We start from the raw sequence: 17,155 nt of genomic DNA, 5'->3' as shown, positions 1-17,155 counted from the left end.
ACGTGTATTTCTGTGTAAGTATGTGTGCAGGAAATCCCAATGCACAAGTGCTGCTGTGTGTGTGGATACCCACGTGCACACACATACGGTCTGTGTGGTAGCTGCGTGTCTGCGGCTGGCAGGGGTGTGGCTGCAATGTGTTTGCATGCATTCATGTTGCCACGTGCATCTGGGTGTGATAGTGTGGCTATGGCTGTGTTGGGGTGTGCCCACTGCCAGCTTCTCAGTGTGCACGATGTGCAGGTATTGCTCTGTGCACGTGTGTGTGTGTGTATGCATGTGTACATGTGTATACCTATGCGTGTACATACACATGCATGTGTGCATATGCAAGTGCCTGTGCCTATGTGTGTTGTGTATGTGTATGCACGCACATGTGCATATGCATACATATTCATGCCTCTGTGTGTATGCGTGTTGGCACACGGTGCTGCGCCCATGCACGGGGCCTTTCCACGCGCCTCGGCTGCATCCCGTGCTCACGGCGGGGCTGCGCCACGATTCCCCGCTACTGCTTGGAGCCGTTTTCACGCCGTCGGCGTCAGGTGCTGGCCCGTGGCCAGCGACGAGTCACTTTTTCCTCCCGGAGCCGGCGAGGGTTTTGCGCGGCCTCCAGCCCTTCCAGGAAAAACAAGCCAGGAGGCTGGAGCAGAGAGGCCTGGCCAGGGGGATGGGAGACGCTCGAGGCTCACAGCCACCCCGGCCTGCCCGCTCCCCTGCCCAGGGGGGCACCTGGTACCCACCGCCTTTGCCCCTCACGGCAGGGGCTGAGTGGCGTCAGCATTGCTCCCTGCCTCTGGGATGGGCTTGCAGCATGGGACAAAAAGCAGGTGGAGGTGCAGGATGCGTCCATCCCTCCCTTGCCCTTTCTGTCCCCCGGCCTCGCTTCCCATCCAGATGAGCTCACCTCCCCTCGCTATCGACCGGGAGGGGGGGGCGTTTGTTTTTTGAAAGCATCTTGGCTACAAACCATCCAGCTCTTCGGGGAGCTTCAAAGCAGGTTTCCAGTAAAAGCCTCATGCCGCGGTGCCAGGAGACGCGGTGTCTTGGCGTCGGAGGGGGCATTAGCGGCGCGGAGGGCTCTGAGTGCAGGGATGCTGAGCGGGCATCACTGGCAAGGGATCGATCGATACGGGGGGTTGCTAAAAGCTCGGTATTGATTTCTTCCTCTTTCTCCTGCAGAGGTGGGGCACACGCAGGGGCCGCTGGATGGGAGCCTGTATGCCAAGGTGAAGAAGAAGGACTCGCTGCACGGCAGCACCGGGGCGGTGAACGCCGCGCGGGCCCCGCTACCGGCCGGACCCAACCACGTGGAGCACACGCTGTCCGTCAGCAGCGACTCGGGCAACTCCACCGCCTCCGCCAAGACCGACCGCACGGATGAGCCGGCGTCTGCAGGCAACCCGGTGCTGACGCCCGAGGAGAAACAGGAGCTGGACCGCTTGCTGAGCGGCTTCGGCGTGGACGGCCACGGCGCCATGCACAACCGCGGCCCCGTCGGGCGCCACGTGGTGCCCGCCCAGGTGCACGTCAATGGCCGCACCGCACCTTTAGTGGCCGAGCGGGAGACCGATATCCTGGACGACGACCTGCCCAACCAGGACGGGCACAGCGTGGGCAGCCTGGGCACGCTGTCCTCGCTGGACGGGGCCACCAATGCCAGTGAGACCGGCTACGCCGAAGGCCTGCGGATGGAGAGCTTGGCCAACGGCCCCGGCGGCTGCAACGGCGTGGACAGGGCCGCGTATGAGGCCGAGCCGATGCTCAACGGCGGGTACCCCTACGACAACTACAATACGGGCAGGGGCGGCTTGAAGCACCTGCCGGGCCCCCTGCGCCCATCCGTGTCGGCGCAGGACAGCCTGGCCGACTACCAGCTGCAGGCTGGCTCGCCCCTGCCCGCCTGGCTGCAGCCCCAGGCGCTGGCCGCCGGCGCCGACGCCATGTACCGCTCGCAGTCCTTCCCCGCCGCGGAGGCCGGCGTCCAGCTGCCCCCGGCGCCGGCCCGGAGCACCAGCAGCCGCGAGGCCGTGCAGCGAGGGCTCAGCTCCTGGCAGCAGCAAGGCGGCAGCCGGCCGCCCTCCCGCCAGCAAGACGGCTTCCCGGAGAGCCACAGCCCCAGCGCGTCCAGCGCCAGCCCGCAGCCCAGCCCCTCGCGGGCCGCGCCGTCCCCAGGCCACGGCCTCCCCGAGTTCCCGCGCGCGGCCTCGCAGCGGGAGATCGAGCAGTCCATCGAGGCCCTCAACATGCTCATGCTGGACCTGGACCCGGCCGGCGCCGGCCTGCGCAAGTCCCACAGTGCCCCCGGCGCCCCCCGGGAGGAGCGGCCCAGCCCCGTGGCCTCCTCGCTGTCGGCTCAGCCCATGGCCAGTCTCCGTGGCCCTCAGGTGACGCAGCCGCGGCCCAGCCACATCTATGTGCCGAGCCGTGGCGCCGGGGAGCCTGAGCCCGGCTGGCTGGATTACCGCGAAGCCTACTCGCCGTATATCTACCAGCCAGCGCCGGATGAACGGCGCCACGGCCACGCGCCCGGAAGCCCCCCGGTCTCTTCTGGCTCTGAGGGGTCCCCGCCGCCCGTGGCCGCCTCGGCCTCGCAAGCCGAGAGCTACAAGGAGCCGGCGAGACCCGCTGAGGCTGAGCCCTTGAACTTGGAAGGGCTGGTCGCGCACAGGGTGGCAGGTGAGAGGCGCCCGCGGGCAGACGGGGATAAGGGACATGCCCAGGGCCACTCGGGGAGGCTGTGTCAGGGCTGAGAATCCAAACCTGGTCTCCTAGCCGAGGGCTGTTCTCCAGGGCTGCCAGCTTGAGATGCCTCGAGCAGCCCTGGGTGGAGTTAAGAACAGATTTGCCCTCATGCTGCAAGGCAGAAGTGGGGTCAGGAAGTATTTCCCCCCCAGCAACTCTCCAGACAGTTTCCGGGCCTGACGGTGCCAGGGCTGCGTCCGTCAGCTCACGGGGCTCTGTCCCAGCCCTTGGACCTGGTTGACCTCCAGGGCTGACCCTTAACCAGAATGAGTGGCGAGGGGTCTCGCCCCCGCTGCCCCACGGCACAGGGGAGCACCTCGGGGAAGTGGTTTCCTTCAAATCTCCCCCTTCCCAAAGCTTTTTCCCAGTGCGTGAGGGGGGCAGCTGATTACAGGCACGTGCCCCAGCCCCGCAAGCGGCCAGCTCTTGTGGGGTGCATGGGGGAACCGCAGTGGCGGAGAGCAGGGAGGGGGAAGACGCTGGTCCCTGGGGTGCTATATGGCAAGCTTCGGCCAAGTCCTCGGGTGCAAGGGTGCGGCCTTTGCTACCCGCCTCGGGGAACAGAGGCCGGGGATGGGTCTCTCCGGTGCAGAGGTTTTGGGGCCAGTGTCTTGCGACGGGCCCGTCTCTGTGGCGCCGGGGTCTGGGCACGGCTGCGTCACGGGAGAACACAGAGTCCCGGACGCCGGGTGAGCTGAACGTGCGGCCAGGAGGGCACAGATGCGCGGGGGGGGGCGTTATTTACACCCCGGGCGGCTATAAATGGCCTGTTTGTGTCTCCCGGGGAAGGCGGGTGGAATTTCACGCCTCCTCCCGCCGGGAACGTGACACCTCTGATTTCCTCTGCCCCGCTGCAAGGGGGGCAGGGCTGGTGCCTGGCTCTTGGCTCCGCTGTGCCCTTGCACCTGTGCCAGCAGGTCGGGGACGCCTCGGTGCGCGCTTGCCGCGGGCTCTGTTCGGGGCAGGGGCCGCCTGGCAGGAAGCCCTTTGGGCCAGGACTGGTGCAGGGCAGCAGGGCCCCGGGCTGGCACGGGCTTACCTGGGCATCCTGCTCCAGGCCGGTACAAGGAGGACGGGGGTGTCTTTATTCTCCTTCCGGTCAGCAAAGGAGAATAAATGTCCAGGGCGGGCATCTGGGCCTGGCGGGCATGGACACACCAGCCTTTTACCCTGGGGTAAGCAGAGGCTGCTCCATGAGGGGTGCCAGTGTGCCCGCTTTTAGTCTGGCGTAATAAGAGGCTGCCCCATTGAAATGCTTATGTACCCACTCTTACGCCAGGGCAAGAAGAGGCTGCCCCACTGGTGCGCCCATGTGCCTGCTCTTACGCTAGTGTAAGCTGAGGGTGCCCATATGCCCACTCTTACCCCGGGGCAAGAAGAGGCTGCTCCATTGGTATGCCCATGTGTCCGCTCTTACCCTGGGGCAAGAAGAGGCTGCTCCATTGGTGTGCCCATGTGCCCGCTGTTACACTGGTGTAAGCTGAGGGTGCCCATATGCCTGCTCTTACCCTGGAGCAATAAGAGGCTGCTCCATTGGCGTGCCCATGTGCCTGCTCTTACGCTGGTGTAAGCTGAGGGTGTCCATGTGCCCGCTCTTATCCCAGGGCGAGAAGAGGCTGCTCCATTGGTGTGCCCATGTGCCTGCTCTTACGCTAGTGTAAGCTGAGGGTGCCCATATGCCCGCTCTTACCCCGGGGCAAGAAGAGGCTGCTCCATTGGTGTGCCCATGTGTCCGCTCTTACCCTGGGGCAAGAAGAGGCTGCTCCATTGGTGTGCCCATGTGCCCTCTGTTACACTGGTGTAAGCTGAGGGTGCCCATATGCCTGCTCTTACCCTGGAGCAATAAGAGGCTGCTCCATTGGTGTGCCCATGTGCCTGCTCTTACGCTGGTGTAAGCTGAGGGTGTCCATGTGCCCGCTCTTATCCCAGGGCGAGAAGAGGCTGCTCCATTGGTGTGCCCATGTGCCTGCTCTTACCCTGGTGTAAGCTGAGGATGCCCGTGTGCCGTCTTTTACGTGCCCACTCTTACCCTGGGGCGAGCAGAAGCCGGACCCGCAGCTGAGCTCCCCTCCGCCCCAGGCTCGGGGTGGGCATAGGGCCAACACGCCCTCCATTTTACCCCGGGATAAATAGCCGGTGCGATGCGACCGATTGCCCAGACCCTCCCTGTCCCCGTAGCCCCCCCGCCAGTGCCGCAGGGTCTGGACTAACGGTCTCTCTTGTGTTTTCTCCCTCTCTCTCCGTTGCGTGTTGTGTCCGTGCGTCTGTCTGTCCCCCTGTCTCTCTGCCGGACGGACGGTGTCTCCTCCCTGGCTGACCTCTTCCCGCTCTTCCGCCCCCCATCTCCCCCCGCGCCCCGTCCGCCCGGCCCCGGGCGTCCTGCCAGAGTACAACGCCAAGCTGCAGGGCCTGCGGCAGGGCGCGGAGGCCCCCCGGCCCGCTCTCCGCCGGCAGCGGTCTTTCTCCTTCTCCGGTTCGTGCCTCTCCATGCATGCCGTGCGCTTCCCCGCTGTTGCATGCGTGCCAGGGACGGGGGTCGTGGCCCCGTGGCTGTGGCTCTGGCCTGGGAGACCCCCACGTGCTGCCCATGAGCTCACCCCGGCCCTGGGGGAGCCCTTGATGCCCGGTGGGATGGATCCTGGGCGGATGTCTCCCCCCTCCTCCAGCTTTCCTTGACTTTTTCCTTCCACCCCCTTTGGTTTCCTTCTCTCCTTCCTTTGCTGCGTGTGTGCGAGGAGCCACTTGCCGCCACGGGTGTCGCGGCCACACGATTGTCGCCAGCTCTGCCCACGCCAGGGCTTGAACCGAAGCGGGTCTGGGGACCCCAAAGGAGACAGCAGAGAAGGCTGTTTCCTCTGGCAGCTGCAATGCAGTGCTGGTGGAGGTCAGGGAGGGTGTTGCAGATGGGGACGTATGTGGAACCGGCCGAGACATGTAAAGGGCACAGAGACGGGATGCAGAGATGTGCTGCCACCTCGGGAGGTCCCGCCGTGCCCTTGGGAGACGTTGGGACAGACCAGTTTGTGTTCAAACTCAGCGGTTGTAGGGATTAATGACTCCAGGTCCCGGGAGCGGGACTCTGCAGAGTGTGATGGGGCGGGTGCCTTGTCTAGCATGGGTTGGGGTGTGGGTGCCGCTCACAAGATGAACCCAGAGGCTTTGAATAGGAATCCATAGTATTAATACCACAGCCCGTTCTGGCCTTCCTGAGCTCTGTGCAAACCAGCCTGGACAGATCTAGTGGATCCCGTACAACTACCCTCCACCCTGGGCCTTCCTCCGAGGTGCTGGACGCAGCCCGGGTTGGGGACGGGGACCGGGACGTGCCGATGCTCCTGCTGGCACCGACCCGCAGGGTCCTGGCTGGAGGGTCTTGCCCCTGCGCTCAGGGTCAGGCCGATGCCACACTTGGGGTCAGGACTAGCTGTGACCCCGCAGCTCCCCACCACCCCCGGTTTCTGGGATTGCTGTTCCCTGGGGTTTGATCCGAGGTGTGCCGGCTGCCGGGGCTGGGGAGTGGCGGGGGTCAGGAAGGCCATGGGCCTGGCTGGAAGTGAAGGAGGTGAGCAGGGGGCCGATTACACCCTTGGGGTGGAGGATGGAGGGTCAGCCAGGAGGGCCTTGGGGTGGGGGGGCCGAGCCCTCGGTAGGAATGCAGCCGTGCCCATCCCAGCCCGGTCCGTATCCTGCCTCCGCTTGGAGGCCTCCAGCTGAGGAGCTCCCCTGGGCCAGCTCTTCCCTGCCCCGGATCCTCTCTGCCCCTTGCTTGCTGCGGTCCTGAGCCCCACTTTGGCTCTTCCTTTCCTCTCCCACGGCCCACGCGCTCCATCGTCCCCATCCAAGGGGAAGGCGCTGCCTCTCTTCCCGGACCCCATCCAGCCCCAGCTCCCCAGGTCATGCGGAGGTCCCCTTAGCATCCATGGTTGACCGTCTCTTCTTCCAAGAGGATTTACCGAGTGCCTGGCAGGACGTTGGCAGGGCTTTCCCCCGGGGCAGGCAGAGGGGGTGCTGGATGCATCCAGCGCCGGGCTTGGTTGCAGTGCATTAGGCGCATTCGTGGAGTGGTTAGAAGCCCTTGCCTGGGCCAGCTTCCCAGGAGCCGGTCCGTCTCCGAGGGCCTGATTTTAGGCTCCAGGCTGGGCATCTTCCTGGAGCTGTGTCAGGTCGTTGTGTCTAACGCCATGCACGTTGTCCTCCGGTTAACGAGGAGCCGGATGCTTAACGAATAGGCCAGCGGGGCTGGTGCTATATGAAGTGAGCTACTGGAACGTGCGCTGATTGGCTCAACTAGACGCAAAGGTGAAAGAAACTGTAGTGCGTTAGGCAAACGAGATGGTTTCATTAGTGCTGCGGTCATTAGAGGGTAACGTACATCCCATAGGGTTGGAAGGGACCTCAAGAGGTCGAGGAAAGGGACCTCAGGGAAAATTAAGGGTGGAAGGGTCCTCAGGAGGTCATCTAGTCCAATTAAAGCCAGATAGAAACCTACTCTAGAGTTGTTACACATTTTCAAGAGCTAACTTTATAGCTGGCTGGCTCTCTGTTATAGCCGGACAGTCATTTTAATCCCATGATAATAACTTTGCGTGTGTGACCGGTCTAAATTTATTGCGCAGTTCACCAATGAATCGTGATGATCACTTTGCACGTGTGGCTGGTTTAAATGTGTTGTGTAGGTTCACCAGCATATTGTGAGATACTTACTTTGCACTCATGGCTGGTGTAAATTTATTGCACGGTTCACCAGTGAATTGTGTAAAATATGTAACGTGCAGCAGGAGCCTTGCTCACATTGGTCATACAAAATCTTCTCTCTCTTGAGGGTCTTGACAGCACCCCTAGTGCTTCGCGGTTGGCTGTTTCTACACCTGAATTCATATGTTGGTGGCTGGCTGGAGACTTTAGCTAGAGCTGCAGGGCTGGGGAAGAGGAGAGGGGTGTGAGCAGGCGGGGCTGCTCAGGCAGAAGCAGGGAGGAGGAGAGGATGCTTTGAATAGTGGGACATCAAGAGCATTAGAAAGGAGAGAGGGTTGTTAACACCTGCGGGGCAGAGAGATTAGCAGCTCCCCCAGGATAAGTGCAGCCGCACCAGGGTCACCCGCGCTGCCTTGGGCATGCAGAATTACCCTGGGGACTTCCAGGGGGGTAAAACCATCCGCAGTGGGGCAAAGCTACGTGGGGGGGAAGGGTTTATGGCATGCATCTGCGCCTTTTTTACCCTGATACAAGTGTCCAGGCCTGTACAGTCAGTCTCCAATGTCTTGCGTGACTTTTGACTGGATCTGGCTCCTCCTCTGACTGTGCCTCAGTTTCCCCAGCTCCCAAACCGGGGCCTGGGAGCCCACCCGCTTTGCTCTGCTCGGTTTAAGAGGAGGGAAATTGTCTCTTTGGCTCGTTATTCTTGATTCAGGCCGCCGGGGCTTGGCGTGACGAGCGGCTCCCATCTGCAGCAGGTGCAGGGACCCTGGCCAAGCCCGAGGGAGAGTCTGCAGGGCTGGGAAGGAGCTGCGGGGGGGCTCGAAGGCCCGATCCTGGCCGTGCGGGTGGACACGGAGCCACACGCTGGGAATCGCATGCGGATGCCCGGAGCAGCCGGCTCGAGCACACGTGGGCAGGGCTCCGGGCAGCCGGGACATCCCCAGCTTTGGGGGCTCTGTCGCCACCCACCAGTGTTTGCTCGGGGCTCAGGCGCCCGCGGGCTGCGCTTGGGCTTTGCTGCGTCTGCATTGCCTGTGCTTGCTTTCCGCTCTGGGCTCCGTCCCGTCCCCAGGACCCCGCGTCACGGCTCTGATGCCTGGCCCAGCACGCAGCAAACTCGTGCTCCCCGCGATGCCCGGGCCTTGCCGGCAGCCCGGGGCCGAGGAGAGGATGCAAGGGCTTTGCTCTCGGCTCTGCCACTGGTGTGTGAGGCGGCCTTGGGCACATCACTTCATCTCTGCCAGGAGCTGGCTGCATTTCTGGTGGGCATGGCCGTTTATTTGGGATGTAGCAGGGGGCAGGGCACGGCTCTCTGCCCATGGGTGCTTTGGTCGTCTTCGAGGTGAGCGCTGGAGCATCTGGGGGGCTCGGGAGTCTCCGGAGGGGCTGGGGGCGTGTGACAAGAGGGAGCGAGGAGGTGGCTATGGGGCCACGGAGCCAATGCCCGATCCTGGCCTGTCTCCCCATCCCCTCCTGGGAGGAGATGAGCACATGGACGACCTGTTTCCTTGCCGGTGCCCCCAGGCCCCCCGGCTGCCCCACCCAGCGAGGCTTTTCCTGGTTTCTAACGAGCGCTTCCCTCCCTGTGCTCGTCCCTCCAGGGGTCCAAGCCCGGGACAAGCCCCCCGATGACGCCGCAGCCCCGGCCCGGAGACGAACGACCAGCGAGGGCCAATACGAGAGCGGGGCCTGGGACGCCAGCCCGGCGCGGAGCCCCACGGCCCGGTCTCCCGTCCACTGCGTCTCGCCGGAGGTGGTCAGCACCATCGCTGCCAACCCGGGAGGAAGGCCCAGAGAGGTGCTTTGGGCCCCCCTCCCTAATTCCCGGAGCTGTGGGCCTGGGGGATTGGGGCTGGGTGGAGAGGGGGCTCTGCTGGGACAAGGTTTGGGGCTGACCGTCTCTCCCGCCCTGCTCCGCAGCCTCACCTCCACAGCTACAAGGAAGCCTTCGAAGAGATGGAGGGGACGTCCCCAAGCAGCCCACCCCCCGGCGGCGGTGAGATTTCCCCCCCAACCCCTGCCTTCCCCGTCTCGCCACAAACCCTATACGTTAACCTGAGTAAGTGCCACGGCTCGGGAGCCGGGGATGGGGCGGCGCGGCGTGGAGACCCACCGCCATTTCAGCGCTTTCCTCCCAACCTGCTCTGTCTCCTCCACTTGCAGCAACTTTCATTTCTCCAGCAGCGTTCAGGCCTCTCCGGGCCCCCGAAGATGCGGCGCGGGGACTGGGAAAACCCGACTTTCTCAGGATCCCGAACGTGGCTTCCTCCGGGGCAAGCTGATGCTATGCCCAGCCCTATAAGATACCCCCAGTCCTCGGTGCTGCCCCGAGGGCAGGAGCTGACTCCTTTGCAAGGCTGACTTGCTTCTGTCCATCTCCGTCCTGGGCCAGCGGCCACGTCCGGCCACGCAGGCCTGCTTAGATGCTCGCCGGCCCGTGTGACGCTGCCCTGTGCTCTGGTCTTTGCCCTCTTCCACCCCACTTGCTTCCTAGGTGCCTTGGCGGTGGGCTCCAGCCGCCGTGCCCCGGGGCCGTGCCGGCGTGGGCCGTTGCAGTGGATCAGTGAGTGACCGGGATGCAGCAGCCAGCCTCCTGCTTTGGGGGGGCTCTTTGGTGGGACCCTCGTCCCAGTTGGGAGCAGAGCCACCGGTGTCACCTCCTGGCCTGTGTCTGGTCATCCCGGCACCAATACTACTCGAATAGGGATCTGCAAGACCCTGGAGCGGTGGCTTTTAACTCCATAGGTGCTGCTCTCTCCCCTCCCAGGAGCTCAGGCTGAGGGCGATGCCCCTAGGCATCAAGATGCGGGGGGTAACAGTGAGGCTTGAGAAGCCCCGTGGGGCTGTAAGTCTCCCTGGGTGTTGCCTTGTCCTTGCCCAGCTGCAGTACCCCCCAAATTCAGCCCCCCCCGATATCTGAGCTTTGCATACGGAGCTGGACAGCAGGGACAACTCTGGTTCCCCACCAAGCGAGCTTGTGGGTCTCAAACCCTTGCACCCCACAGTCGCATGTTAGCAGCCCGTGCTCCCGTCTCAGCTTTCCCAGTCACTCCGCTGCATTTGCCGACACGGCCGCGGAGACACGAGCTCACGGGCCTGGCTTGTCTCCATGCCCGCCTCCCCCACCCCGCGCTGCCAGCGTGGGCGCCCTCCCGAGCCGTCGGTCCGTGCCCGAGAAGGCGAAGGAATGTGCGGACTTCATTTGTCTCCTTTTTTATGGCTCTCGCCGCCTTCGGTCACCTCGTGGGCTGAGGTCTCTCCTAGAAAGCCGGGTTTGTCCGGAGCTGGTAGCACGCAGCGTCAGGGAGAGAGATGTCCACGGGAAAGGGGTGGGAGGAAAAATGCCCAGATCATATCGAGCCCTTTCTGCGAGACTCGCTGCAACACACACATCTCCCGCGTCCATCCCTCCATGCGCTGGCTGCGTGTCCGTGCCCAGCACATATGCCCGTATCGACATACCACATGCCATTCGTTGCGGATGTATGTTTGGCGGCCCGCGTGCGTGCATTTTTGCACGTACTGCATACATCCATGCCCATTGAGCTGGCTAGTCCTGACATGCATCCTGGTCGCTGGAAGTGCTTTTGTCCACGTCTTCATTTCACGGGCACGGGTTGGCATCTCTACTGGAAGGTGTTTGGGAGGGTGGTGGGATTTTCGGGTGAGGGCGGGTCGGGTCGGGGATTGATCCTGGTGCCTTTGCCCGGGTGTCCGGCTTTGTGTCAGGGCCCGAAGTCTGGATGACCCAGAAGCCAGGACTTCTGCAGCTTGCACCTGGAGGGGGGGAGGTTGTATGACCGTCGCGTGCCTCAGTTTACCAGCCTGTCCCAAATCTCCCCTGGTGCCCAGGGGTGCTTAAGGAGGGGATGCTCAGCTCGCTCCCCAGGGAATTCGCGTGTGTTGGCAGCTGGGCCAGCAAGCCCGAGCCAGGCCGACATGCCTCTCGGGAGCTGTTATGCCCGTTATGCGTAACACGCAGAGCTGGCTGTAAACGCGCCGCCGGGGATTTGCGGAGCTTTACATTAACAGCTTGCTTCGTGGTCTCGTTTCTCCCTGCCCACAGTGCGCTCCCCGCCCGGCCTGGCCAAGACCCCGCTCTCCGCCCTGGGCCTCAAGCCGCACAACCCCGCGGAGATCCTGCTCCAGCAGACGGGAGGTGAGTGAGCGCCGGGGTTGGGGTCCGTCTCCCGGCACGGGTGGCGTGTGGCCGCGCTACCCATTGCTACCGCCATGGGCATGTTTCCAGGTGTAACACGTGTGGTGGGTGCAGTTCTATGGGTAACACGCGTGGCGGGTGCAGTCCATGGGTAACATCCACGGTGACTCGAGTTCAAGCCGGACTGTGATACCCGTGTTGCTACCGGCGTCGGTGCCGTGCCGTGCAGAGACCCGGTCGAAGCAGGCTGTGCGGCTGGCAGGGGCTTTCCGCGTGCCAGCCGCGGGGTGCTTTCAGCTGTCCCAGAGCCCGGGAACGGATCCCAGCTCCCCGGCACTTGACCCTCCCTTCCCCAGCTGTCGAGGTCTCCTTCCCTTCTGCTCTCGCTGCCCTGAGTGCAACCCCCTGCGGGCAGCGAGCAGAGACCCCTTCGTGGCCTGAAGCCATGGGATCGACGCTGTGTTATCAGGAGGCTTTTCATGGGCATGGGTGCAAGGAAGCCCTCCAGCCCCAAATTGAAGGGGGGGCCTGGACTAAAGAGAGAGCATGCCTGTCTCTTCTCAAGACAGTCACAAAGCTCAACCTGAGCGCAACTAGCATTCAGATCAGGCAATGGAAATGCAAACCCGTACTCGTGCCGCGGGTGCAGGCCGGACCCCAGGAGCTCGGAGCCCTTGTTCAGTTCTTCCCCACTTCCCCCAGGTTTATAATCATCTCTGCACTCATTAAGAGCATGCGTCTATCTGCAACCCGATTGGGTGCATGTTAACTGCAGGGGTTGATCAGGAAGCCCCGCTCCCGCTTTCATTAAGTGAAGAATTGGGGACAAGTTCTTAACGATGGTTTATTTGGGAGGTTTGGACTCTGAGGGCTGGTCCTTTAGGGGTTGCTTTGATTGTGTGGCTACAGCCAGGCGCCTAAACCAGCGCTTTCTTGTTTGCATTAGGAAAACCCCTGGAATTTGGCCCTGCAAGATTGCTTAAAACTCCTTCCAACCTTTCCATAGGGGAAGAGGTGGAGGCACATGTACCACGGCCTCTGATATGTTCCTTGCGTGGGGCAGCTGGTGGAAAGGTCCCCTTGCCAGCATCTATGTTCTCTTCCTATTGCTGGAGCAAAGGGACATTTGGGGGTGGCTTGACTGGGCTTTTGCAGGACATTCGGCGGCTTATAGCTACTCCCAGTGCCTAACGATGCATGAAACGTGTGCGTGTGTGTGTGCATGTGCTTGTGCACAACAGGTGCTTTCCTCTTTCTGCAGCAATTCCATTGACATGTGCGCACGTGTTAGTCGAGGTGTGAAAGCAAAGGTGCTAACCCAGCTCTCTCTCTCTCTTTCTCTCCTCCTTCTCCCGCGTCTTTCCGTGTCTTTCCCTCATCCCCCACCTTCTCCCCCTCTTCAGAGCTAGCTGGGGAGACGGTAGTTGGCACTGATGAAGGTAAGAAGGGATTTCCCCATCAATGCGCTTGTGGCTTGGGCCATTAAAGCAGAGACACTTGGCCGTGCGCCGACAGATCACAAGGGCGTGCAAAACAAGGGGTCTTTTGCAGGGTTTTGCCCTGGGGGCTGGACACGGGGGCTAAACTCTCAGCAAATATCCCTGGGCCATGCAGCCCGTGAGCGCCTGTCGTAGCATAGCTTCTGCAGGGGATGCGGTTGAAAGCCGGCAACGTGGCGTCAGGGGTTTATCCTGCCACGGCGGAGGTTGAAGTCTTTGGAAGACGTGCCTCGAGCCTGTGTCTAACGGGTACCACGTGCAGTGCCATCAAGCTACTTCTTGAAGCCACGTGGCCTTGTTATGGGGTGTCACAGGCAGGCTAATTAGCCTGCCCTGGACATGCAAGGTGGAGGGTGATGTGAAGGTGTGAACGGCCCGGTCCGTTCAGGAGCTCTTTGTCTTCGGCCATTGCCCCTTATTTTGCACAGCAGCATTTAACCCACCAGCGAACCCGCCTCGGTGACTTCTGAGGGGGTTGCAACTGCACCACGAGCTCCTGCCGTGGCTTTACAAGCCCGTCTGGGGGGCAATTGAGCCCTGCCCCGGAGCATTGTATAAGTTTCTCTTTCTTTAAATGATATTTCTGAGAACGGCTTGAAAAACATCAGTCGGAATTCCAGCAGATTTCAAGGAGAAAATGGGCATTTTTGGGGTCATCAAAAGGAATTTTTCCATCTTTCTTATTGATTTCCCTGATGGCATCAGCCTCAGGCAGTGGGAGGGTGGTGAAGCACTAGAGCAGGGTACCCAGAGAGGTGGTGGCATCTCCATCCTTGGAGGATTTTAAGACCCAGGTAGACAAAGCCTTGGCCGGGATGATGCAGTTGGGGCTGGTCCTGCTTGGAGCAGGGGTTGGACTCAATGTGACCTCCTGAGCTCCCTTCCACCCTCATTTTCTATGAGTCTATTGCAAGCACAAAAATCCCTTTTCTCTCCAGCTCCGAATAGGACCCAGGTGCTTGTAGTAACCAGCTCCTTCCCTGCTCTTCGCCGAGTCCTGCCCCATTGCAGCGGTAGGATGCTGGCAGTGCCCGCGTCTGCAGGGCTGTTACCTGTGGCTTGCTACGATGCAGGGTCTTGGCATGTCTGTCCCGGCGCCTTGTCGCCGTGTGAAAGGGTTTGCAGTGGGGATTTTGAAGACCGCTTCGATTGCTGACTGCTTGCTGTCAGGACCTCCAAAGCAAAACAAGGGAAAAGGCATCATTTTAATAATCTCCTGGTCAGAACCTGACTCATGCTGGTTGGCCATGTTGAATGAGGAGGAGCAATACATGGCAAGGAGTTTCAGCAGAGCTGGTGGAGGTTTTGGGGCTGTTGTAGGAACGGTCTGCAGGCTGTAGGGCATTGGGATGTGTTTGGCAGCTTGGCGTGGTACGTGGAGGCGCAAAGTCGTGGCGAAGCGGGTTGGACGGGACCTCCGGAGGTCCCATCTACTCCATCCCCTGGCCGAGGCAGGACCAAACCAGCCCAAAAAAATCATTGTCTGAACTCTCCGTAAGACGACGGTCAGCCCTGACATGGCAGAGACCTCGCATCCGAGCCAGTGCCCTGCTTCCATAAAGTGCTGTCACTACGTGCAACGTCTTTGCTGGCGGAGACCGGACGCAACCTCTCTCTGGCTCGGATGAGAGAGTTGGCTTGGAGCAGGGGCTTGGACGTGGACCTCCTGACGTGCCGTCCAGCTGATCGTATTGCACTGGAATTATCCAAGTTATATAAATGCGTTATTTTTTTGGTTGCAAATGCCCCCTTTCCCCCCCAAAACTCCCCTCCCCAAAATGAATCGTCAGCGTTAATAGCTGATAGTCAAAGACGAATACCTGGTCTAAACCTCTCCTGGCCATGCCGTAGGTCCAGTAAAAGGTGTCGCCCACAAACAGCTGCAGTAGAGTCGAAACGCTTTGGGCTTTTTAAGGGGGTTTTATTTTTCTTTGAAACCATTCCCCGTAAACGAGACCCGAGGAAGAACATCTTGCATTTGATTCTCCCAGCTACGAGGTTGGTCTGATTAAAGCGACGGACCTCAGAAATCCTTGCCTCCACGAACAGAGCATTTCAAGGACGTTTTTATCGAGTCATAGGAAAATGAGGCTGGAAGGGAGCGCAGGAAGTTGCATCTAGTCCAGCCCCTGCTCCAAGCAGGACCAGCCCCAACTACATCATCCCAGTCAAGGCTTTGTCTACCTGGGTCTTCAACACCTCCAAGGATGGAGGTGCCACCACCTCTCTGGGGAGCCTGCTCCAGTGCTTTACTATCCTCTGAGTGAGAGTTTTTCCTAATATCCAACCTCAACTTCCCTTGCTGCAGCTTGAGCCCATTGCTCATCTGCCCCCACTGAGACCAGCCCAGCTCCGTCGTCTTTGCAGCCCCTTGCAGGGAGGTGAAGGCTGCTATTCAATCCCCCTCGGTCTTCTCTTCTGCAAACTAAATCAGCCCAGTTCTTCCTTGGGTCTTGGTTTTGCTCTGTGATTTCTACGAATGGTTTGGCCATGACCATCAACTCGGCCCTATTGGGCACAGGGCAGGTACCATAATCCCCAGTTCCAGCTGGGGAAACTGAGGCAGGCATGCCGGGGGTGGGAAGGGAGCAGCTTTTAGGTGGGTTGCGAAGCTAGGCAGGGGACCCGTGCCTCTTCAGTGCGTGTCCTCACTCTTTCCTTCCCCTCGTGACTGACCCCTGCAAATGCAGGCGAGGGTACGGAGCTGTGCTTGGCAAGACACGGTTTAAAGACAATTTCAAGGAAAAATAAAAACCCCCAAAGCATTTTGACTCCTGTGGCTGTTTGTGGGTGACATCTTTTATTGGCTGGGAGAGATTTAGACAAGGTGTTGAACGCGGGGCTTTCTTTGACCATCAGCTGTTAGCTCTGCTCGGGTGTTGGGGACACGTTTGGGGGAAAGGAAAATTTGCCAAGAGTTTTGGAGGGAGGAAGGGAACAAAGAGGCTTTGTTTGCAATCTGTAGGTGCCCTGAGACTTCAGGCATTTTTTTGCAAAGGAAGGGCTGGGTTTTTCCATCTTGCTGGAAACTCAATCGAGAGCGAATGCTGCAGCTGCCATCCAGCACGAGAGCTACCGGGGGTGGGGGGTAGCGGCAAATACGCGGCGCAAGGCCAGGAACGATTGAGTTCGGATCGTGGCTTGGCTTCAGGCTCCTTGGGTGTCCTTGGCAATGGCTCGAGGGTGTTGCAGCGATGGAAGCAGCATGTGCTGGGCTTGGGAAATACAGTCTCGGGGTCGGGATGCAGCCTGGCTCTTCAGGGGCGACGGGAGTTTAGGTGCTGGGTTCGTCTGGGATGGTTTGGGCAGGGCTGATCCTGCCTCGGGCAGGGGGTTGATCTAGATGGCAGACTCGCCAGGCAGGATCGAGGCCCCGTCTGCCAGCCCTGTTTCCGCTATTCTTTTACCCCTAGGTCTCCCCGCTCGTGTCACGGTCCCTCTCAGAGTTGGGTGAAGACGCTGGTTTTTCGGATCCTCTCCCAAGCTGATTCATGGGTGCAGATGGGCTAATTTTAGGCCGGGTGGGGAGCGGGAAATATGCGCCGTTGCAAGGCAGCGTCAAGGAGCTGCCCTTGCAAAAAGTGCCAGAGAAGGGCTCGGCCCGGACGTTTCCACCGGCAGGGAACGTCCTGCTCTCGTAGAGCCGGGCTCGCGGGGCGGGTCCCGTTAGCTGGGGTTGAGCGGACCCCAGGAGACCCGTCCCCGTGACCTCCTAGGTGAGCGGCGTGAAGAGGAGAGCCATCCACGTGAGGCTAGATGAGCCACGGCGGATGCTCTGTTGGAAGGTCCTTGCTCTGGCCATGCACGTGCGGGACCCTCCCAGCTCTGTTTCTGATTAGGCCTTTGCTTTGGTTTCCGTCGCAGGAAAACACGTGCTGGGAGGTATCTGCATCGTGCATGGGCGGGTGGAGGCTCCCAAACTTGAGCACGGGGATGCACAGGGCTGGCATGGAGGAGCATTGGTGCAGGTTGAATCCATGGACCCCGCCAAAAGTGGTGACCGGACACGGCACCCCGGCCTCTCTCCGGCTTCACCCCACCCTTGCTTTCTCCC

At 60.9% G+C, this 17,155-nt stretch overlaps 1 protein-coding gene across 5 annotated transcripts in view; it reads left to right on the top strand.

Annotated features, from left to right (window-relative positions):
• TNS1 (tensin 1) overlaps positions 1–17,155 on the top strand; it is a 61,871-nt gene that overhangs the window by 29,058 nt on the left and 15,658 nt on the right. For 4 of the 5 annotated variants that reach the window (XM_059727513.1, XM_059727514.1, XM_059727516.1 and 1 more), the window contains 4 exons: positions 1,183–2,679; positions 9,045–9,241; positions 9,364–9,439; positions 11,510–11,602. In XM_059727513.1, coding sequence (XP_059583496.1) covers positions 1,183–2,679; positions 9,045–9,241; positions 9,364–9,439; positions 11,510–11,602 — 1,863 coding nt within the window. The remainder of the gene's footprint in view (positions 1–1,182; positions 2,680–9,044; positions 9,242–9,363; positions 9,440–11,509; positions 11,603–17,155) is intronic. The other variant, XM_059727517.1, reaches the window with a different exon arrangement.

This window comes from Alligator mississippiensis, chromosome 4, assembly GCF_030867095.1.
Source record: "Alligator mississippiensis isolate rAllMis1 chromosome 4, rAllMis1, whole genome shotgun sequence".
NCBI classification, from domain to species: Eukaryota; Metazoa; Chordata; order Crocodylia; family Alligatoridae; genus Alligator; species Alligator mississippiensis.
This window is presented reverse-complemented; position numbering and strand designations above follow the sequence as displayed.